This window comes from Antennarius striatus, chromosome 14 (genome assembly GCF_040054535.1).
Source record: "Antennarius striatus isolate MH-2024 chromosome 14, ASM4005453v1, whole genome shotgun sequence".
NCBI lineage: Eukaryota > Metazoa > Chordata > Actinopteri > Lophiiformes > Antennariidae > Antennarius > Antennarius striatus.
The window spans coordinates 20789952-20813089 of record NC_090789.1 but is presented as its reverse complement, the minus strand read 5'-3'; the positions used below and the strand labels follow the sequence as shown (position 1 = coordinate 20813089).

Here is a 23138-nt window from a genome sequence, read left to right as displayed (position 1 = left end):
AATCGGTACCGGTCTCTGGGTCAGTAGGTCTGTGGGTCAGTCGGTCTGTGGGTCAGCCGGTCTGTGGGTCAATCGGGTCCGGGTCACATAGACAGAATCCAGAACTTCCATTCTCTCTGTTTTCCTTCTGATCTGGTTCTGAACGATGTTTGGTTCTAAAGGATGGATTCTCCTCCACACCTGTGAGTCTGTTCTCTCTGGTCCAGCTGCCTCGTGTCGCTGGTCCAGTCCAGCTTGTTGTCCAGCCACAGCCCAAGATATTTATAGGTCTGCACAACCTCCACCTCCTCTGTTCCTATCAGAACTGGTCTAGGTCTCGGTCTGCCCCCCCTGAAGTCAATGACCACCTCTTTAGTTTTGGGGGTGTTGAGCTGCAGGCTGTTACTGTGACACCAGTATGTGGGGGGGCAGAGTGACAGGCAGCAATGGGCGGTGCGCCCCAAATCCTTGGACGACCCACTCTACCACAGAGTCACTGCCCCCCTACCCCTAACCCTAACCCCCCCCCCCCCCACAGGGGTGTCAACCAGTGGGTTGAGGTTGTTGTCGGGTCGGCCATCAGGCAGCACAGGACGTTTGATTGTTCCTTTTTCTTGTTATGTGTCTAAAGACGTTTTATTTTGAAAAGTGACTTGGGTATTCGCTGCACAGGAAGTTGGTTCTGGGTTCGAGTCCCGCTCTGTGTGGAGTTTGCATGTTCTCCCCATGTGTGCGTGGGTTCTCTCCAGGTTCTCCGGCTTCCTTCCACCTCCAGAAACATGTTCAGGGTCATTGGCCTGTCCAAATTGACTGTAGGTGTGAATGTGTGTGTGTCTGCTTTTCAGTGGCTCCTCGGATGAAGTGGATGGATGGATGGACGGATGGATGGATGGATGGATGGATGGATGGATGGACTGACTTCTGTGTGGAATGATGCACAGAGGAATGTGTGCGCCTGTGCCTCTTGACAGGTCTCGGTCACCTGACAGGTTACCAGCTGTTACCCCTAAATTAAGTGCCCAATGTAGCCACAAGAGGACACAAGCCAGTATATTATTGTGCCGGTCCCAAGCTCGGATAAATACAGAGGGTTGTGTCTGGAAGGGCATCTGACATAAAACTTTTGCCAAATCAAACATGCGAATCAAACCTTTGACGTCCATACCGGATCGGTCGAGGCCCGGGTTAACAACGACCGCCATCGGCGCTGTTGATCTACAGGGTGCCGGTGGAAATTGGATTACTGTTGGTCGAAGAAGGAGAGGAGGAAAGTGTGTTCCTAGGAAGAGAGAGAAGAGGAACACCAAGAGTATAGGACTGAGAGTAGGGACGTTAAATGTTGGAACTATGACAGGAAAAGGTAGAGAGTTGGTTGACATGATGCAGAGAAGGAAGGTAGACATACTGTGTGTCCAGGAGACCAGGTGGAAAGGTAGCAAGGCTAGAAGTTTAGGAGCAGGGTTCAAGTTGTTCTATCATGGTGTAGATGGGAAGAGAAATGGAGTAGGAGTTATCTTGAAGGAGGAGTTTGTTAGGAATGTCCATCCATCTATCTTCCACCGCTTATGCGTAGTCGGGTCGCGGGGGCAGCAGCTTCAACAGGGAGCCCCAAACTTCCCTTTCCCCCCCACATCCACCAGCTCTGACAAGGCGTTCCCAGGCCAGTGTTGAGATATAATCCCTCCACCTGGTCCTGGGTCTGCCCCGAGGTCTCCTCCCAGCTGGACGTTCCAGAAACACCTCCCTAGGGAGGCGTATCGGAGGCATCCGCACCAGATGCCCAAACCACCTCAACTGACTCCTTTCCATGTGAAGGAGCAGCGGCTCTACTCTGAGCCCCTCATGAACAGCAGTGTTTCTACCTTATCTCTAAGGGAGACACCAGCTATCCGTCTGAGAAAGACCATTTCAGCCGCTTGTATCCGTGATCTCGTTCCTTGGGTCATGACTCATCGCTCATGACCACAGGTGAGGGTAGGAACGAAGATTGAACGGTAGATGGAGAACTTTGCCTCTCGGCTTAGCTCCCTCTTTGTGACAACAGTGCGGTAAAGCGACTGCAATACCGCTCCTGCTGCCCCAATTCTCCGTCCAATCTCACGCTCCATTGTTCCCTCACTCGTGAACAGGACCCCAAGATACTTAAACTCCTTCACTTGTGGAAGGACCTCATTCCCCACTCGGAGAAGGCAGTCCACCGGTTTCCTGCTGAGGACCATGGCCTCAGATTTGGAGGTGCTGATCCTCATCCCCGCCGCTTCACACTCGGCTGCAAACCGGACCAGTGAGCGCTGCAGGTCACAGGCTGATGACGCAAACAGGACCACATCATCTGCAAAAAGCAGCGATGCAATCCTCAGGCCACCAAACTGTAACCCCTCCTCACCACGACTACGCCTTGATATCCTGTCCATGAAAATCACAAACAGAATTGGTGATAAAGCGCAGCCCTGGTGAAGGTCAACAGCTACTCGGAACAATCAATCAATCAATCAAACTTCCTTTATAAAGCGCTTTTCATACAGAGTGTGTAGCCCAAAGTGCTTTACATAAAAACCATATAAAAACAGTTTACACAGGAAAAATCCGCCCGTCATCCCCAACACACACACACAAGGTAGACTAAAAGGTTAAAAGTATTACTTTAAAGAAAATAAATAAATAAATAAATAAAAAGATCAATACATTTTCAGTTAAAAGCCAAGTTAAAAAGGTGGATCTTGAGTTTGATTTTAAAAATGTCCACAGACTCTGATTTCCTCAGGTCCTCAGGCAAGCTGTTCCACTAACGTGGGCCGTAGGGGTAAAAGGAGGCCTCCCCATATGTTCTGGTTAAACTTTTGGAGTAATTAAAAGAGCAGTGCCTGAAGACCTGAGAGATCTAGAGGGTGTGTATGTTAAAAGCAAATCAGATAAATAATTAGGACCAAGACCATTAAGATATTTAAAAACCATTAAAAGAATAGAATACAAATAGCAAGCCTTTTATTGTCACCATACATGGTATAATGAGATTTGGGCAATTCCTTGCAGTGCAATAATTTACAGTAGAAAAGAGTAAGAATAAATACAAATACAAGTGTATTCAGTCGTTACGCTTCTGATTGTTTACAGGTGTATACATCAAATTCACGGCGTATTGCATGTGCCTGACTGAGGAATTTCTAAGTGTGTGTGTGTGTGTGTGTGTGTGTGTGTGTGTGTGTGTGCGTGTGTGTGTGTGTTGGGGGGGCTATCATTGGGTGTTTGAGTTTAGATGTGTGATGGCTTTCGGGAAGAAGCTGTTGTGGAACCTGTTAGTCCTTGATTTGATGGACCTGTATCGTATTTTTTTAGAACCCTCAGGAGGTAGAGCCGCTGTGCCTTCTTGATGATGGCATTCGTGTTGTCCGACCAGGAGACATCGGAGGAGATGAGGACGCCAAGAAACCGGAAGATTTGGATCCTCTCCACACACTCACCGTTGATGTAGAGCGGGGCTGGGTCAGTGCTGAGCCACCTGAAGGATCTTAAAATGGTTCTGAAGCGTACTGGTAACCAGTGCAGAAACATCGGTGTAATGTGAGCTCTCTTTCTGGTCCTCGTCAGAACTCCTACAGCTGAGTTTAGGAGATGTTGTCATGGAGTAGTGGTTTTTTTGGAGAGACCAGAAAGAAGAGCGTTGCAGTAATCAATTCTACAAGTAATAAAAGCGTGCATTAGTGTCTCTGTGTTGGTTGGAGATAAAAATGGTCTTACCCTGGCAATGTTCTTTAGATGATAAAATCCACTCTTAACCGTATTTTTGACATGAGCATTAAAATTCAAATTAGAATCTAGAATAACACCAAGGTTTGTTACCTGCTCAGGTGTCTTAAAAGCCAGGGCTTTGAGTTTTAAATGAAGTTTTTCTCGGTGTGCTTCAGGACCGGTGACCAGTACTTCTGTTTTGTCCTGGTTGAGCTGTAAGAAGTTACCCCCCATCCATAACTTAACATCTAAAAGGCATTTTTAAAAGGGCATCTTTTGGCCCAGTGTCGTCAGGGGACACAGCGACGTAAAGCTGTGTGTCATCAGCATCACGTGGAAATTAATGCCATGCCTCCTGATGACACCCCCCAGCGGTAACATATAAAGATTAAAAAGAGTTGGACCTAAAATTGAGCCTTGGGGGACACCACACTTCAGTTCATAGCTCTTAGAGGAATGTTCATCCATGTCTTTAAAAACTCTTCCAGTAAGATATGACTTGAACCAGTTTAAACCGTACCAGAGAACAGCGGGGTTGCATGACTTTTAGGAAGGAGTTAAGACAGGCTCTGGGTGGTCAGGAGGTGCTTCCAGATGACTGGACAACTACAGCTAATGTGATCAGGGAGACAGGGAGGAGAGTACTTGGTGTGTCATCTGGAAGGAAAGTAGATAAGGAGACTTGGTGGTGGAATGAGGAGGTACAGGAGTGTATACAGAGAAAGAGGTTAGCCAAGAGGAAGTGGGACACTGAGAGGACTGAGGAGAGTAGACAGGAGTACAGGGAGATGCAGCGTAAGGTGAAGGTAGAGGTAGCAAAGGCCAAACAAGAAGCTTATGATGACTTGTATGCTAGGTTGGACAGTAAGGAGGGAGAGACTGATCTATACCGGTTGGCAAGACAGAGAGACGGAGATGGGAAGGACGTGCAGCAGGTTAGGGTGATTAAGGATAGGGATGGAAGTCTATTGACAGGTGCCAGTAGTGTGATGGGAAGATGGAAAGAGTACTTTGAAGAGTTGATGAACGTGGAAAATGAGAGAGAACAAAGACTAGAAGAGGTGACTGTTGTGGACCAGGAAGTAGCAAAGATTAGTCAGGATGAAGTGAGGAGGGCATTGAAGAGGATGAAGAGTGGAAAGGCAGTCGGTCCTGATGATATACCTGTAGAGGTTTGGAAGTGTCTAGGAGAGGTGGCAGTAGAGTTTCTGACTGGGTTGTTCAACAGGATCTTAGATAGTGAGAAGATGCCTGAGGAATGGAGGAGAAGTGTGCTGGTGCCCATTTTTAAGAACAAGGGAGATGTGCAGAGTTGTGGCAACTACAGAGGAATGAAGCTGATGAGCCATACAATGAAGTTATGGGAGAGAGTAGTGGAAGCTAGACTAAAGGCAGAAGTGAACATTTGTGAGCAGCAGTATGGTTTCATGCCAAAACAGAGTACTACAGATGCAGTATTTGCTTTGAGGATGTTGATAGAGAAGTACAGAGAAGGCCAGAGGGAGCTGCATTGTGTTTTTGTAGATCTGGAGAAAGCTGATGACAGGGTGTCCAGAGAGGAACTGTGGTATTGTATGAGGAAGTCTGGAGTGGCAGAGAAGTATGTTAGAACGGTGCAGGACATGTATGAAGACTGTAAGACAGTGGTGAGGTGTGTGTAGGTGTGACAGAGGAGTTCAAGGTGGAGGTGGGACTGCATCAGGGATCAGCTCTGAGCCCCTTCTTGTTGCTATGGTGATGGACAGGCTGACAGACGAGGTCAGACAGGAATCTCCATGGACTATGATGTTTGCAGATGACATTGTGATCTGCAGTGAGAGCAGGGAACAGGTGGAGGAGAAGCTAGAGAGGTGGAGGTTTGTCCTGGAAAGGAGAGGAATGAAGGTTAGCCGCAGTAAGACAGAGTACATGTGTGTGAATGAGAGGGACCCAAGTGGAAGAGTGAGGTTACAGGGAGAAGAGATCAAGAAGGGGGAGGATTTGAAGAGAGAGGTTGGGAATACACCTGTCCAAAAGCTGTTGATTCGATCCACTGGACTTTTAGAAAGTTCTTGAAGACGTTTCGTCTCTCATCCAAGAGACTTCTTCAGTTCAGAGAGTGGCTGATCATGTCCCAGATTATTAACCCTGTGGGGTGTGGTCAGTGCTTTTCACATAAGCTGGGACATTATAATTGGATAACCATGACCTGGATGACTGAGAACTTACACAGGAAAACACCTGTCTGAAGTGAACAATTATTGATATTAAGTAAATCATGGTCCAAAAAGCTATAAACTGATTTAAAGAAGGATGGGGGGATGGGATCTAAAACACAGGTTTTAGATCCCATCCCACCTCTCAAAAAACCTAACCTGGACCCTACTGTTCTAAATAATTATCGACCCATCTCAAATCTCCCGTTTTTATCTAAGATCTTGCAGAAAATAGTCGCTAATCAGTTTTGTGATTTCCTTAAATCCAACAGTTTATTCGAGAATTTCCAGTCAGGTTTCAGGGAACATCATAGTACGGAAACAGCACTTGTCAAGGTTAGCAACGACCTTCTAACCGCTTCAGACAGAGGATTTGTTTCTATACTGGTTCTCTTGGACCTCAGTGCAGCGTTTGACACAATTGACCACAATATTCTTCTGGCACGACTGGACCAAACAATTGGTATTAAGGGATCAGCACTGATGTGGTTTAAGTCCTATTTAACTGACCGTTCCCAGTTTGTTCACGTTAATAACAACTCCTCTCAGCCAACTACAGTTAGTTATGGAGTTCCTCAAGGCTCGGTTCTTGGTCCAATACTGTTTATCTTGTACATGCTTCCTCTGGGTAATTTGATAAGGAAACACTCCATCAACTTCCATTGTTATGCCGATGATACGCAATTATATCTCTCGATTAAACCTGATGAAGTCAGCCGGTTGTGCAAATTACAGGCATGTATCAAAGGGATTAAAGATTGGATGACGGATAACGTTTTGCATCTCAATTCTGATAAAACTGAGGTCGTTGTGCTCGGCCAAAAACTGTTAGGGATGTAGTGCCAAGTGATGTAATAGCCTTGGATGGCATCACGTTTGAGGCCAAAACCACTGCGAGGAACCTAGGTGTCATCTTTGATCAGGATCTCTGGTTTAACACACACATTAAGCAGGTTTCTAGAACGGCCTTTTTCCATCTCCAAATATTGTTAAAATCAGGCATATTTTAAAACGGAGTGATGCAGAGAAATTAATCCACGCTTTCATCACTTCCAGACTAGATTACTGTAACGCACTTTTTTCAGGCTGCCCCAAAAAGTCGCTGAAGAGTCTTCAACTAATTCAGAATGCTGCCGCCCGTGTTCTGACCAGGACCAGTGCCAGGGACCAGGTTCTGACCAGGACCAGTGCCAGAGACCAGGTTCTGACCAGGACCAGTGCCAGAGACCTGTGAAAGCTAGGATAGATTTGAAAATACTCCTCCTCACTTCCAAAGCCCTTGGTGGCACCGACCTACCTGAAGGAACTTTAGTTCCTTATAATCCATCTAGAGCATTACGCTCTCAACATACTGGCCTACTGGTGGTTCCTAGAATTTTTAAAGTAGGACGGGGGCTAGAGCCTTTTGCTATCAAGCCCCTCTATTGTGGAACCACCTCCCTACCTCAGTTCGGGGAGCAGACACCCTCTCACTATTTAAGACTAGACTTAAAACTTTTCTTTTTCATAAATTTTACAATTAATGGTAACTTAGGTTACTACGTTTATATTCATATAGACCTACACTGGTGGAGACTCAACATCCAGACTCACTGAGTTCCTCTCTCCTCCCCCTTCTCTCCAACCATCTCTGTTAGTCCTCCTCCTCTCTGATCTCACTCTCCAAGTCTCCAATCACACCGTACTAACTAAACTTCTTCCCTGGAGTCTCTGTGCTCTATGTTCTCACAGGTTTTTCTCAGGTTCACCCCTCATCCACCCATCTGCTGTGGACCTACACCTCCCATCCACCAGTATCACCCCTCACCTAACCATCGACTGGGGTCCTGCTGCCTCTCTTCCTTGGTGTCATCTTACTGTTCCACCCCTCATCCGCCCAGCCGCCGTGGACCTTCCTCTATGGACCTGCACCTCCGAGCCCACCAGTACATCCCCATCTCTCCATGTGCTGTGGACCTTCTCCTCCAAGCCCACCAGTACCCCCCCTCAACTATCCATCGGCTGGGGTCCTGCTTCCTTTCCTCCTCCTTCCTCCATACAGTCATCCAATCAGCTGTAATTGTGCCTTGACTTTATCAACCTGAACCATATTAATACTGTCTCTATCTGGCCTATCTGTCACTCTCTCTCTGTCTCTCTCTCTCTGACCCTGTTCTTGTCTTCCTTTGATTTCTTTTCCACCCAACCGGTCGAGGCGGATGGCCCCCAAAAGAGTCTGGGTCCGCTCGGAGTTTCTTCCTCATTGAGGGAGTTTTTCCCCGCCACTGTCGCTGATGCTCTGGAGGGTTCAGTTGGGTTTCTGTCTGTTAAAGAGCTTTGAAATGTCTGCTGTCATGATTAAGAGCTATATAAATAAAACTTGATTGATTGATTGATGGGGCGGCACGGTGGCGCAGTGGTTAGCGCTGCTGCCTCACAACACGGCGGACCCGGGTTCGAGTCCTGCTCTGTGCAGAGTTCGCATGCTCTCCCCGTGTCTGCGTGGGTTCTCTCCGGGTTCTCCGGCTTCCTCCCACCTCCAAAAGCATGCGCTTCGGGTTAATTGGCCGGTCCCAAATTGACCATAGGAGTGAGTGTGTGTGTGAATGTATGTTTGTTTGTATGTGGCTCCGCGGTACACTGGCGTCGTGCCCAGAGTGTCCCCCGCCTCACGCCCTGAGACTGCCAGGATAGGCACTGGCTACCCCGCGACCTGCGTTAGCGGATTAAGCGGGTTGGAAAATGAATGAATGAATGATTGATTGATATAGCGCTTCCTCACAGTTTGTTGTGGAATATCTTGTTTTATAAGACAATTTATCACAAAATATACACAGTAATGATCAGATATGCCAACGTCCACAACAGAGGAGACACTGATAGATAGGCCATTGGTTATTATAAGGTCTAATGTATGGCCTCTGTTGTGGGTTGGAAGGATTACGTGTTGGTTAAAATCCATACAGTTCAACATGTTTATAAAATCTGAGTTAAAAGAGTCTGATTGATTGTCTAGTGAATGTTAAAATTGCCTGTGATAAGACTCTTACTGTAGTTGGTGTGGATGATTGAGAGGACTAAAAGAAGAACATCGTTCAGGAGGCCTGTAGACAGTCATACATGAAATGGGAGGGCTGTTAAAAACAAATGCATGATATTCAAAAGATGGATATTTATTAAATGTACAGTCTTTAAAATCTATTGCTGTGGGGAGGATGGTTGCTGTTACCCCACCTTTTCTATCAGTCCTAGATGAGTATAAAAATTTATAGTTGGGTGGAGATGCTTCCGCAAGTGTTGCTGGACCATCATCATGGACGTTGTTCCTGCATTGCATTGCAATGCATTGGACGTTGTTCCTAAAATCAGGTCATTCATAAGAAATGATTTGTTTAAAAGAGAACGGACAGAAGTGCCATGTGCAGGGTGGTGTTGAGGGGTGGATTTATTGTTGGTGGTCTATGTCTGTGTCTTCTTTTCCTTTCGGCTTTTCCCTTCAGGGGTCGCCACAACGAATCAATCACAGTGGTCTATGTCTGTGTACAGTCTTGATATTGTTACGATGTATTCTAGAAGTCCGTTTGACGGTGTGTCTAGTGGTGATTAAAACAGGGATGGATGAGCTGGAGGTGTCCAAGTACTTACAGTAAGGGATGCTGGTCAGCAGGGGGGTGCATGACGGGGGCAGGGTGGAAGAGTTGTGTCCAGTTTCTGTTGTGGTCTCCAGGTCCACCTCTGGAATGATTTGTCATGTACTACTGTACATGATAAATCAAGTCCGACCTACTGTCGAGAGCCCGAACGCAGCTCTCACTTTGGGCGTACAGGGATTGGATGGCCCTGGGGAGAGGCCCCCTCACCCCATACTTCCGCAGTACCTCCCACAGTATATCCCTGGGGACCCGATCATACGCCTTCTTCAAGTCCACAAAACACATGTAGACTGGATGGGCATACCCCCAAGCCCCCTCTAGGATCCCTGTGAGAGTAAAAAGATGGTTTGTTCCACGACCAGGACGGAACCCACATTGTTCCTCCTCAATCTGAGGTTCCACAATCGGCCGGACCCTCCTTTCCAGCACCTTGGAGTAAACTTTCCCAGGGAGGCTGAGGAAAATTAGTAGCCTCCAAAACATCTGAACATAAACATTTCATCTACAGATGAATCATCACTCTTGTTCTTCTCCTCTGGGCTTTTCCCTTCAGGGGTCGCCACAGCGAATCAGTGTCCTCATTCTAACCCTGTCTTCTCATCCTCTTCTCTCACACCAACTACCTTCATGTCCTCTTTCACTACATCCATAAACCTCCTCTTTGGTCTTCCTCTAGGCCTCCTGCCTGGCAGTTCAGAACTCAGCATCCTTCTACCAATATATTCACTATCTCTCCTCTGGACATGTCCAAACCATCTCAGTCTGGCCTCTCTGACTTTATCTCCAGAACCTCTAACATGTGCTGTCCCTCTGATGTACTCATTCCTGATCCTATCCATCCTGGTCACTCCCAGAGAGAACCTCAGCATCTTCATCTCTGCTACCTCCAGCTCTGTCTCCTGTCTTTTCCTCAGTGACACTGTCTCTAGACCAAACAACATCGCTGGTCTCACCACAGTTTTGTACACCTTTCCTTTCATTTTAGCTGAAACTCTTCTATCACACATCACACCTGACACTTTCCTCCACCCGTTCCATCCTGCCTGGACACGCTTCTTCACCTCTTTTCCACACTCTCCATTGCTCTGGACTGTTGACCCTAAGTACTTCAAATCCTCCACCTTCTTGATCTCTTCTCCCTCTAACCTCACTCTTCCACTTGGGTCCCTCTCATTCACACACATGTACTCTGTCTTACTGCAGCTAACCTTCATTCCTCTCCTTTCCAGGACAAACCTCCACCTCTCTAGCTTCTCCTCCACCTGTTCCCTGCTCTCACTACAGATCACAATGTCATCTGCAAACATCATAGTCCATGGAGATTCCTGTCTAACCTCGTCTGTCAGCCTGTCCATCACCATAGCAACAAGAAGGGGCTCACTTCCATACCTCTACAGGTATATCATCAGGACCGACTGCCACAATGTAATGTAGCCACAAGAGGACACAAGCCAGTGTCTTATTGTGCCGGTCCCAAGCCCGGATAAATACAGAGGGTTGCGTCAGGAAGGGCATCCGGCGTAAAACTTTTGCCAAATCAAAGATGCGAATCAAACCTATGACTTCCATACCGGATCGGTCGAGGCCCGGGTTAACAACGACCGCCATCGGCGCTGTTGACCTACAGGGCGCCGGTGGAAATTGGATTACTGTTGGTCGAAGAAGGAGAGGAGGAAAGTGCGTTCGCACGAAGAAAGAGAAGAGGAACACCAAGAGTATAGGACTGAGAGTAGGGACGTTGAATGTTGGAACTATGACAGGAAAAGGTAGAGAGTTGGTTGACATGATGCAGAGAAGGAAGGTAGACATACTGTGTGTCCAGGAGACCAGGTGGAAAGGTAGCAAGGCTAGAAGTTTAGGAGCAGGGTTCAAGTTGTTCTATCATGGTGTAGATGGGAAGAGAAATTGAGTAGGAGTTATCTTGAAGGAGGAGTTTGTTAGGAATGTCCTGGAGGTCAAAAGAGTGTCAGATAGAGTGATGAGTCTGAAGCTAGAAATAGAAGGTGTGATGTTCAATGTTGTTAGCGGGTATGCTCCACAGGTAGGATGTGAGCTGGAGGAGAAGGAAAAATTCTGGTCGGACTTTGACGAAATGATGCAGAGCATGCCTAGAAGTGAGAGAGTTGTCATTGGAGCAGACTTCAATGGACATGTTGGTGCAGGAAACAGACGTGATGAGGAGGTGATGGGCAGGTTTGGTATCCAGGAGAGGAACGCAGAAGGACAGATGGTAGTTGACTTTGCAAAAAGGATGGAAATGGCTGTAGTGAATACTTTCTTCCAGAAGAGGCAGGAACATAGAGTGACCTATAAGAGTGGCGGTAGGAGCACGCAGGTAGACTACATATTGTGTAGACGGTGTAACCTGAAAGAGATCAGTGACTGTAAAGTAATGGTAGGTGAGAGTGTAGCCAAACAGCATAGGATGGTGGTGTGTAGGATGACTCTGGTGGTGAGGAAGATGAAGAGGGCAAAGGCAGAGCAGAAGACGAAATGGTGGAAGCTGAAAAAGGAAGAGTGTTGCATGACTTTTAGGAAGGAGTTGAGACAGGCTCTAGGTGGCAAGGAGGTGCTTCCAGATGACTGGACAACTACAGCTAATGTGATCAGGGAGACAGGTAGGAGAGTACTTGGTGTGTCATCTGGAAGGAAAGTAGATAAGGAGACTTGGTGGTGGAATGAGGAGGTACAGGAGTGTATACAGAGAAAGAGGTTAGCTAAGAAGAAGTGGGACACTGAGAGGACTGAGGAAAGTAGACAGGAGTACAGGGAAATGCAGCGTAAGGTGAAGGTAGAGGTAGGAAAGGCCAAACAAGAAGCTTATGAGGACTTGTATGCTAGGTTGGACAGTAAGGAGGGAGAGACTGATCTATACCGGTTGGCAAGACAGAGAGACAGAGATGGGAAGGATAAGCAGCAGGTTAGGGTGATTAAGGATAGGGATGGAAGTCTATTGACAGGTGCCAGTAGTGTGATGGGAAGATGGAAAGAGTACTTTGAAGAGTTGATGAACGTGGAAAATGAGAGAGAACAAAGACTAGAAGAGGTGACTGTTGTGGACCATGATGTAGCAAAGATTAGTCAGGATGAAGTGAGGAGGGCATTGAAGAGGATGAAGAGTGGAAAGGCAGTCGGTCCTGATGATATACCTGTAGAGGTTTGGAAGTGTCTAGGAGAGGTGGCAGTAGAGTTTCTGGCTGGGTTGTTCAACAGGATCTTAGATAGTGAGAAGATGCCTGAGGAATGGAGGAGAAGTGTGCTGGTGCCCATTTTTAAGAACAAGGGAGATGTGCAGAGTTGTGGCAACTACAGAGGAATAAAGCTGATGAGCCATACAATGAAGTTATGGGAGAGAGCAGTGGAAGCTAGACTAAGGGCAGAAGTGAACATTTGTGAGCAGCAGTATGGTTTCATGCCAAAAAAGAGTACTACAGATGCAGTATTTGCGTTGAGGATGTTGATAGAGAAGTATAGAGAAGGCCAGAGGGAGCTGCATTGTGTTTTTGTAGATCTGGAGAAAGCTGATGACAGGGTGTCCAGAGAGGAACTGTGGTATTGTATGAGGAAGTCTGGAGTGGCAGAGAAGTATGTTAGAGCGGTGCAGGACATGTATGAGGACTGTAAGACAGTGGTGAGGTGTGTGTAGGTGTGACAGAGGAGTTCAAGGTGGAGGTGGGACTGCATCAGGGATCAGCTCTGAGCCCCTTCTTGTTGCTATGGTGATGGACAGGCTGACAGACGAGGTCAGACAGGAATCTCCATGGACTATGATGTTTGCAGATGACATTGTGATCTGCAGTGAGAGCAGGGAACAGGTGGAGGAGAAGCTAGAGAGGTGGAGGTTTGTCCTGGAAAGGAGAGGAATGAAGGTTAGCCGCAGTAAGACAGAGTACATGTGTGTGAATGAGAGGGACCCAAGTGGAAGAGTGAGGTTACAGGGAGAAGAGATCAAGAAGGTGGAGGATTTGAAGTACTTAGGCTCAACAGTCCAGAGCAATGGAGAGTGTGGAAAAGAGGTGAAGAAGCATGTACAGGCAGGATGGAACGGGTGGAGGAAAGTGTCAGGTGTGATGTGTGATAGAAGAGTTTCAGCTAAAATGAAAGGAAAGGTGTACAAAACTGTGGTGAGACCAGCGATGTTGTTTGGTCTAGAGACAGTGTCCCTGAGGAAAAGACAGGAGACAGAGCTGGAGGTAGCAGAGATGAAGATGCTGAGGTTCTCTCTGGGAGTGACCAGGATGGATAGGATCAGGAATGAGTACATCAGAGGGACAGCACATGTTAGAGGTTCTGGAGATAAAGTCAGAGAGGCCAGACTGAGATGGTTTGGACATGTCCAGAGGAGAGATAGTGAATATATTGGTAGAAGGATGCTGAGTTTTGAACTGCCAGGCAGGAGGCCTGGAGAAGACCAAAGAGGAGGTTTATGGATGTAGTGAGGGAAGACATGAAGGTAGTTGGTGTGAGAGAAGAGGATTCAAAGGACAGGGTTAGATGGAGGACACTGATTGGCTGTGGAGACCCCTGAAGGGAAAAGCCGAAAGGAAAAGAAGAAGACTGCCTTTCCACTCTTCATCCTCTTCAATACCCTCCTCACTTCATCCTGACTAATCTTTGCTACATCCTGGTCCACAACAGTCACCTCTTCTAGTCTTTGTTCTCTCTCATTTTCTACGTTCATCAACTCTTCAAAGTACTCTTTCCATCTTCCCATCACACTACTGGCACCTGTCAATAGACTTCCATCCCTATCCTTAATCACCCTAACCTGCTGTCTTGCCAACCGGTATAGATCAGTCTCTCCCTCCTTACTGTCCAACCTAGCATACAAGTCATCATAAGCTTCTTGTTTGGCCTTTGCTACCTCTACCTTCACCTTATGCTGCATCTCCCTGTACTCCTATGTACTTGCTTTTGGGTAGTTGTTCCTAAAGTCTTTGCTGGTGCTACTAACTTCTACATTTGGGAGCACCAGTGCTACCAAGAAAAAACGTTCATTTTGAGCCCTGCTTTTACAACATTCCCATGTGCAATATTCTTCTGATGTTAGCTGCTAAGTACCGATACTGACATTCTTATGGTCAACATTTACATTTACATGCCAGGCCTTAGGGTCTGTGCAATATTATGTATTTATTTATTAAAGTTTACTTATAAGACTGATACTGTTAATAACACTTAAAACTGTCTATATATATCTTCACCCTGTTTATATGTGTCCTAACACTATAGAAGTAGTGATGCCAACAATGTTGTGTACTCCGGTTGCCAAGCAGCGACATTTCATTGCCAGATTCACTGTTCTCTGAGTTTCTGTGCAATCACAATAAAAGGAAGTCTAAGTTTAAGTAGCTAGTGTTGGTTCCTAATTACCAACCTTGGCAGTGATGGTTCCTATTTGTCCCTTTTCCACCACAAAAGCCAGAAAACTCTTTGTCTTCAAAACACAAAACTCCTCACTCAAAAAGAGAACATGAAACTGACATTTCTCAGCTTTGGCATTCAATCTGTTCTCTAGGAGGTGTCGCAAAACCAACCTAACATGAAGAATGTGTTCCTCTATAGAGCGAGAAAAAAATTAAAATCATCAAGATATACACAAAACGATTCTGCATGTCCCATAGGACAGCGGTACTTAACCTTTTTTGCACCACGGGCCGGTTTCATCTAAGACAATATTTTCCCAGACCGGCCTTCATTTGCTCAATAATGGTTAATGACGCCAGGATAATCCGCAGTGGTCTTATGTCAAAGGCAGACATCAACATACAATAACAATCTTTTGTTCATAAATTAATAATCAACATCTCTGTAAACAAAATTATTTATTTTAGAACAAAAATATTTAAAAAAAAAAATTATATTAAAAACTTGATTCAAATGACTGCGCTGACAAGTTTTATGTTGAAATATAGCAACTAATTATCAGTGGATTCAACGTGGGAGAAATACTGGTAATTCCTGTATATAAGGGTGAACAAGTCAATCAAATAATAATAATAATAATAATAATAATAATAATAATAATGAGAATTAGTAGAGCCCTGAGCTTGTTTTTCTGCAGTGAGCCGGTCTCATCTATGGGTAACGGGAGACAGTGACAATAGAAATGTTTTCCCGACATATGGTTTACTCCGTAGTTTAGTTTTGTTTGGTCACTGCAGAAAATCCCGCTTCACAAAGACAAGAGGTTGGACATGGAAGCAGGGTTTTCAATGCTTTGGAAAGGCATACTACGCCTTAATTTTAATCTGTGACACAGCTGTTTAATTTTGGAATAATGGCTGGAAACCTGTCACGTGACAGGTTTCCAGCCGTTTCCCCAAAATTACAAGCATGATGAATGTGTATGTGCATCATTCTACACAGAACTCACTTTTCAAAATAAAACATCTTTAGACTGATAATAAATTAAAAAGGAAAAATTTTAACTTTCTCTGCCACTCGGTACCTAATGGCCCGTAGCTCAGAACCTGGTTGCGACCCGGTGGTTGGGAACCGCTGCCGTATGTAATGATTATGGATTAAATGTAGCCACAAGGTGTCAGTGTTCAGTGAGACAGGCTGTACTTTTTCCATATAAGGAATGACAGACAGGAAGTTCAGTAGTGCATGGTCATGGTCAAGGCATGTTTGACTATTGGATTTAAATAAATAAGGATTTGGAATCAAAGCATCCCTGGATTGACAAACAAAACACCGTACATCATTAATTAGAGCTTACACTGCAGGAGAATTAGTCAGACCAAACGACATTACCAAATATTCAAAATGTCCAAGAGGAGTGTTGAAAGCAGTCCTCCACTCATCCCCCCTCTGATTCTAATGATGTACATTACAGAGGTCCACCTTAGAGAAAATGGTGGCCTGTTGGAAAGGCTCAAAGGCAGAGTCAATCAATGGCAGTGAGTTGTTGGTTTTAACAGGGATGTCATTAAAAGACCTATAGTCAATACATGGCCCAGTCCTGTCGTTCTTTTGGATTAAGAAGAAACCCCGCCGGTGGCAAAGAGGAGGAATGGATCGGGCCCAAAGCCAGAGAGTCTGAAAACCTCCTGGGAATCATGATAATTGGGGGGTTGTAGTAGGAACAACAGAATGTAGGCAATGACAATTACTTCAATTAGTAGTAGATACTGGAGACCAGCCAAAATCTGGGTTATCTAATCTTAACCAGGGTAAACTCAAAACCAATGATGAAGAGGGTGAGGTTATCACATACAGCGAAATAGTTTCACAGTGGTTGCTGGGTATAAGTAGGAAACTGGAACTGTATGGTGAGTAATCTTTGCCGGGAGTTGACCGTCTAAGGCAAAGACCTCTTTATGTTTGAGTAGCAGTTTGACTGGGATGTGGTGTGTGGATACAAAAGTCCGAGTCAATCAAATCATCATAACAAAGGGTACATGAGCTCACCAGACATTCCCTCACAACTCTCTATGCACCAAAGAGGCCTACTACTTCAGACAGGTGTTTCAGAAGCACTATCCAGGCCAAGACAAGGGGCTCTCCCATTTCTGGATGCCTCGCTGGATCAATGCTTCAGACCCATCAGCGCGGACGTTGTTGATTTACAAGCCTGAGAAAGAGCCATTCACACCGTGTAGGGCTTTGTTGGACTTAGAACAGTGGAGGGGTAACTTCTACAATTAAGATTAGACTTACCTTTGTGTAGTTGACCACTCTGCAGCATTTGCTAATAATATGTACGTAAAATATTCAACTAATGCGTAAACAGTAAGGGGAAAACCTTTGTGGGTGCAACAAACCACTTTATTATATCTAAATCTAAGCAACTGGATAGCTTGTTAAAGTGGAGTCAAAACTATCTGTGTATGAATTGTATGAAGAACATATATTTCATACACAGTTTTAACTGTAATATTTTGTAGCATTTTAGGCAAACTACTGAAGAGATTTTGTTGTTGAGGCCACCAGGCTTTGAATGCAGGTTCTTCCTGTTGCTTTAAATCATGTTAGTCAGTGATGTACAGTTCAAAGTGAAACAACCACAAATGTTGCTCCAGCTCATTGGCTGGTTTACTTAATTCATTGTCAGGACATCTTAAAAAATATGTTGATACAGCTGTATCTTGAGATATGAGTGTAATTCGTTCTGTGACTGAGCTCATAAATTAATCTACTCATATTGCAAACATATTTTCCCAATTTTAAAATAACAAAAATTATTTTAATCTTTAATAAAGACATGCATACTTTACTTGTGCATAATTAATCACATATAAGTTACATAACCAATGATAAAGTCTGCGATGCGTCAGGAGTGTCCCTCGTCTCTCGCCTGCAGTCTGCTGGGATAGGTGATGACGGCCCAGTATGTTGCAATAGTTGCATCATTTTTTTGCCAACAACTGGCATTTTTTGCAGTGCACTGGCATCATGCCCGGAGTTTCCCCCACCTCACACCCTCAGTCAGCTGGAATAGGCTCCAGCTCCCTGCGACCCACAGCAGCGGACGAAGCGGTTGAAAATGAATATATGAATGAGTGATTGTTGGGGACTAAGTAATTCTGTAGAATATTTCTTTGGTCTATTGTATTAAAAAGTTTACTTAAAATAACAATGGACCTTAACTTTAACCTCTTGTTTTGTTCTTCACCTTTTGATTTATGTACACCTACAATCCTGATGTCACTGCTGACTCACATTCTGAAAATATTTTCGGTTTTATTTTTATAATTTGATGTAATTTAGTTTTAATTTGGTATAATTTGGTTAATAAAGTATCTTTTAATCAACAACTTCATTTGCATCCCTACCCCTCTTTGATGTTATGTCACGAGTGAATTACAGGGACTTGACAAAATAATGCTTGATATACTGTAATTGGAACGATTGTCAACATCAGTCCTTCACGCCCAAATTGGAAATTGTGATTAATTAAGAAATTAATCACATCTTTCATCGGTTTGCATTGTATTATATCTATGTATACTCTTACAAATCTGAATGACAGTTAAAATAAAGTCACTGCAGCACTAAAACGCCTTTGTGCAGTACCTCGGTGAGCCACTGGGGGTGGCACTAGTCTCACGTTCTGACCGTCTGCTTAACCACCACAATGAAGTCACGACTTACAAGCTGAAGATGAACCAGTAAATAAAATAATTTTAATATCTGATAAACCACTAGAACAGAGATGTCTGGTCATGTCCCGTCAAACATCGTGGAAAACATGATGACTCTTCTAAGGTCAAAGTGTGTTACTTAGAGAACAATCAGTTGCAGTTAAACAGTTATGAGGCACTATACAGTGACTTTGGCAGTGCAATGTCCAGCATACCCTGGAGTATAGCCTTGCTTTGATGGTCCACAACAACAGATGGCTAAAAACACTCAGAAAACACTAAGATTGATTATGGCAACATCTCCTCTTGCCCTGATTTACCTTCTGCTGCGAAAAATGAAACTGCACAGGTACAGCACTGCTACATCACTACTATGTGGAAACAGAACAATTTTATTCGACTAACAGCTACACACAGTTTGGAGAAAACAAAACTAGCATCAGGTAACCCTCCCGTGGATGAGGGATGGCTGGTGGAGAAGCAGGAGGTGAGGCTGCTCAGCGGCGCTTGTCATACGTTTGTATTGTGCTCCATTCGTAAGACTCTGCAGAAAGAGAAACCGTGTCAGCTTCAATACACAGGATTTGTTGGGGTGTCTTTACTCAAATTTAATTTACCTGGCTCTTCTTGGCTCCTTTTCCCCATTAATCCAACAAAAGAATTGATTTTATGCCCTTAAAAGGAAAGAGTTAGACCAGACTGTCAATCAGCTGAACAGCTTGAACATCTTTAGTCAAATAGTCTGTAAGCACATTTTCAGAAAAACTAGGGTCCAATCAGGTTGTGGGTTTACCCCCCAACTGGACCAGCATGAGTTTTCTGCTTCATTAAATATATTATGTCTATTTTCTTCACTGTGCTTAAGAAATAGACAAAAAATAAACTTCACACGAACAAATCTGAACGTACGCCTACCTGAGGGAGTGTCCTAGAAATCATAATGCAACAGAGGTGAACCAAACAAATATGACTTTTGGTCACGGATGACATTGGGTCTTGGATGCCGTGCTACAGTTGTATTTTGTCTACTGTAACAACATTGAACACAAAAAGATGGCAAAACGCTTCGGGAAAACGGGCTTTCCAGCTATATTCTAGGGGTGCCACCACAGGTACCCCATTTATCAGGCCCCTGCCCCTCGGTGTTGGTTTCTGACGCCACATCACCTCTGTGAAAACAAACCAGGTTTGTTTGGACTGAAGCCCAGCTCATGGGGGTCCTCTGTAGTAGGAACGTATTCAATGAATTAAAGAGACCCAACAATCAAATGACTAACAGCTGCTCTGCAGAGCGACTCAGGCCTCTGTCAATCAGAGTAATGGACTGTAATCTGATCATGGGGTATTGAATCAGCTGTTACTGAACTGAAGAGATTCCTCACACCACAGACATCGCTATATGCATTAGCCAAATGAGAGTTAAGCTAAGGAAGTAAATTACAGTCTTGTTGCTCATATGCTAATGTTGCATTTCTTATGTTTTTGTCTGATTGTTTAAAATCAGCGTTGTCTTACAGGGTAGGAGGGATTGTGGTTATGAGTGAATGTCGAATTGCATAAGTCCGTCCATCCATCAGTGGCGTAAACAATCTAATTTATCTTTCAGATGTCCTGAGGGCTTCGGTCCCAGCACTCCCCCTCTCTCTGTAATGATGAGTGACTTATGGCTGCGTTACAGAATAAATTACACGTACACTTATTTATGCTGCAGTGTTGCATCACACAGTGAGTTGTGAATTCATAACTAAACAGAGGAGGGAGAATCCTTTCCTCGTTCCTTTTTGCGACGCGCTGCTTATCTGTTTCCTTTGAGTTCCACACGCGTCTCTGGAACATCATTTTGACTGACGAATGAATGAATGTGGTTCAAAAGACAAGAAAAACCAGTGACGAACAAAACTAGCAAAAACAATGACTGAATGTAAAGATTCATCTCAGCTGAATTAGTTTATTTGTTATGACATGATTTTGTCTTTTGTACCTCAAAAAAACTCATTTTTTTCCGATGATGTTCTTCCAACAAATGAATAAAAAGCAAGCAGCAATGAAAACATCCTTCTTTTAGGAGGTAATTAAACATGAAGATATTTGAAGGGTTATTTTGCCCTTTAAAATTCAGAATGTTAGGCCGACATGAAATTGTAAATAAGAGCAGAAAAATCATTTTTTGTGTGGGAGGAATTTTCTGAAAGCATCAAATATTGATGCAGGTTGTTTTTCTTCGATAAGATAAAGTCAGCCTAACTAAATGATGTCTGAGGTCAGACACCAGGGTCCTGACACGACACGCGTGTCACCAAAAATCAATCATCATGTTCCGTATTCACGAGGTACTGCCTGGTAATCCGGCCACTAATTGGCCGAGGTCCCACGACGATCACTCTTTCACACTAACACACCGATGCTGAGGTTCGAAAAATAAGTCCAGATGTCACAATTTGCAGAATTTTGCTTCTCCTTTTTGTAGAAGTAACAATGTGAGCAGTGAATTGAATGAATGTGTACCTTCATTTTGTTATGCCTAAGCATTTCTTTATTTTGATCGACATATTTTACATTAATTTTTAATCAGCACGGCTTGAAAAAGAAACCGTCTATCTCTTGCTCAAAGAAGGTTGGGAAGGATTTTCTGACTTTAGAGGAACGTGAATTATGACACTTACTTTTATGTGTGATCTGTGCGTTTCCTGGGAGAGAAAACACAAGAGTAGAGTCAAAACCAAATCCACACAGGACAAGGAAAAGGCTTGCACAGTGTCGGCGGCGTGTTCTTACCCATGGAGCGCTTCCCCATCAGACCGATGAACTGATGCGGCCGCGGCTTTCTCGTCATCCTTAGGAGGATTTCTCTGAATGGGATGTTGGAAAGCCAGCCATCCTGAGGTGTAAAAAGTCTTCATGAAATACAGCAACAGCTGCTAAATGGAAAGGGACTCGAACTGGTCACAGTGAGAAATGACTCAATACAAGACCTGTTCCTGAATGCATCTTAGAACCTTTTCTACAACTGTGTTGGGATGTTTTCCTCTGGATGGAGGGTCGTACCCACTACCGTCTCCCTAGCAGTAATAATACATGTGAGATCATCCATCTGCAGAAGAGCCCGGCCAACAGTTTAGGCTACTGGCCCATTTCCAGCTCTCAATGTCAAACAGGACGTGCCTCTCATGTCAATGAAGACGGTTTGAGCTCCTCACTGCACTTAAAGCTTTATTTCATTTCCTGCTGGCGGCTCGGAGCACACAGTCTCCATCTTTACGCCACTCCATTCATACCATTTGAAAGCTTCGTCCTTGTTTGATGTAAATAAAATTGGCCCCAGAATAATTTCTCACAATTTCAAAGCCACTTATTGCATTACCAACTGTTTTATTTAATTTGATAACATTAAATTGTGGAGTATGACACGTACTGGTCAGTTTGGTCAGTTTGCTGTCAGGTTTTTGGGGGTTTTTTGGTGGTAAAATACAACACTGTGCATAAAATACTGGTTCAATTAGTTAATTAGTTAATGACTTATACTTTTCTATTTAAAATGCTAATTTAAAAGGGAGCAAAAACTCGTCTGGTAATGTATTAAAAATGTCACGATGTGAAAGATTAATTTGATCATCTTTCCTTCTATTCATAAATAACCAGATTTTCCTAGTTGGTGCTGATTGACTACCAGACCTCCCAGTTCATCCTATTTAACGCCTAAGGTGGGAATGGGTTTGAGGACCTTCTTCCGGATCAGGAGATAATCATTTATCAATACTAAAATGAAGAACCTACCTGGATCTGATTGGTGCTCATCCAGTAGTCAGACTCTTCTTTTGGTTCGATTTCTTGGCTCAAAACTTGCGCGCCGGCGATAAAAGCCATTAAAACAGGTAAAAGCAGTAACTTCATGCCGTTGGACTTGTGGATTCAGTTCAGCCAAGACTGATTTTATAATCAGTGGATTCAGTTCAGCCAAGACTGATTTTATAATCAGTGGATTCAGTTCAGCCAAGACTGATTTTATAATCAGTGGATTCAGTTCAGCCAAGACTGACTTTATAATAATATCAGACTCCAAACAACGAGGACAACTAAACAGAAACAAACAGGACGCGTTCGGGTCGGGCGGCGGCTCTGCTCTTGTCTCTGCTTCCCTCGCGCCTCAGCAGTAGTCCATAGTGCGCGCGTGCGTCAGAACGAGGTTCCCGCCACTGTCTCCAAAGCTCGTCGCGCGCTCGGTGTCTGTGGCGGGTGCTTGAGCGTCCTCCCCGCGCGCGGAGCCTCCCTTTAAAGCCGCCCGAGTAACGCGCGACAGTAGCCGATTACTCTGCCGCACGCACGAGCTCGGAGCGGACTGGAAACACGTGCGTCACTGGTGGAGTGAGCGTGACCCGATTTAACGAGATAAATGTTTATCACTTCACCGTGACGTCATCACCTACCGTAACAACTGATCAATACAACGCTCTAAAATACTGATCAGACTATCAGAGGAGTGGAGCAGCTGTACCTGCGTGACGTCACGCCTCTTA

At 44.6% G+C, this 23138-nt stretch overlaps 1 protein-coding gene across 1 annotated transcript; it reads right to left on the bottom strand.

The window, feature by feature from the left end:
- Positions 1–18661: 18661 nt before the first annotated feature.
- On the bottom strand, positions 18662–22873 carry tac1 (tachykinin precursor 1). The gene is made up of 5 exons (XM_068333329.1): positions 22399–22873; positions 21400–21502; positions 21288–21311; positions 19242–19298; positions 18662–19168 (listed from the first exon to the last, which is right to left on the bottom strand). The coding sequence occupies exons 1-5, from the start codon at positions 22513–22515 to the stop codon at positions 19122–19124; spliced, it is 348 nt and encodes a 115-aa protein (XP_068189430.1). The 5' UTR covers positions 22516–22873; the 3' UTR covers positions 18662–19121.
- Between the last annotated feature and the right edge of the window lie 265 nt (positions 22874–23138).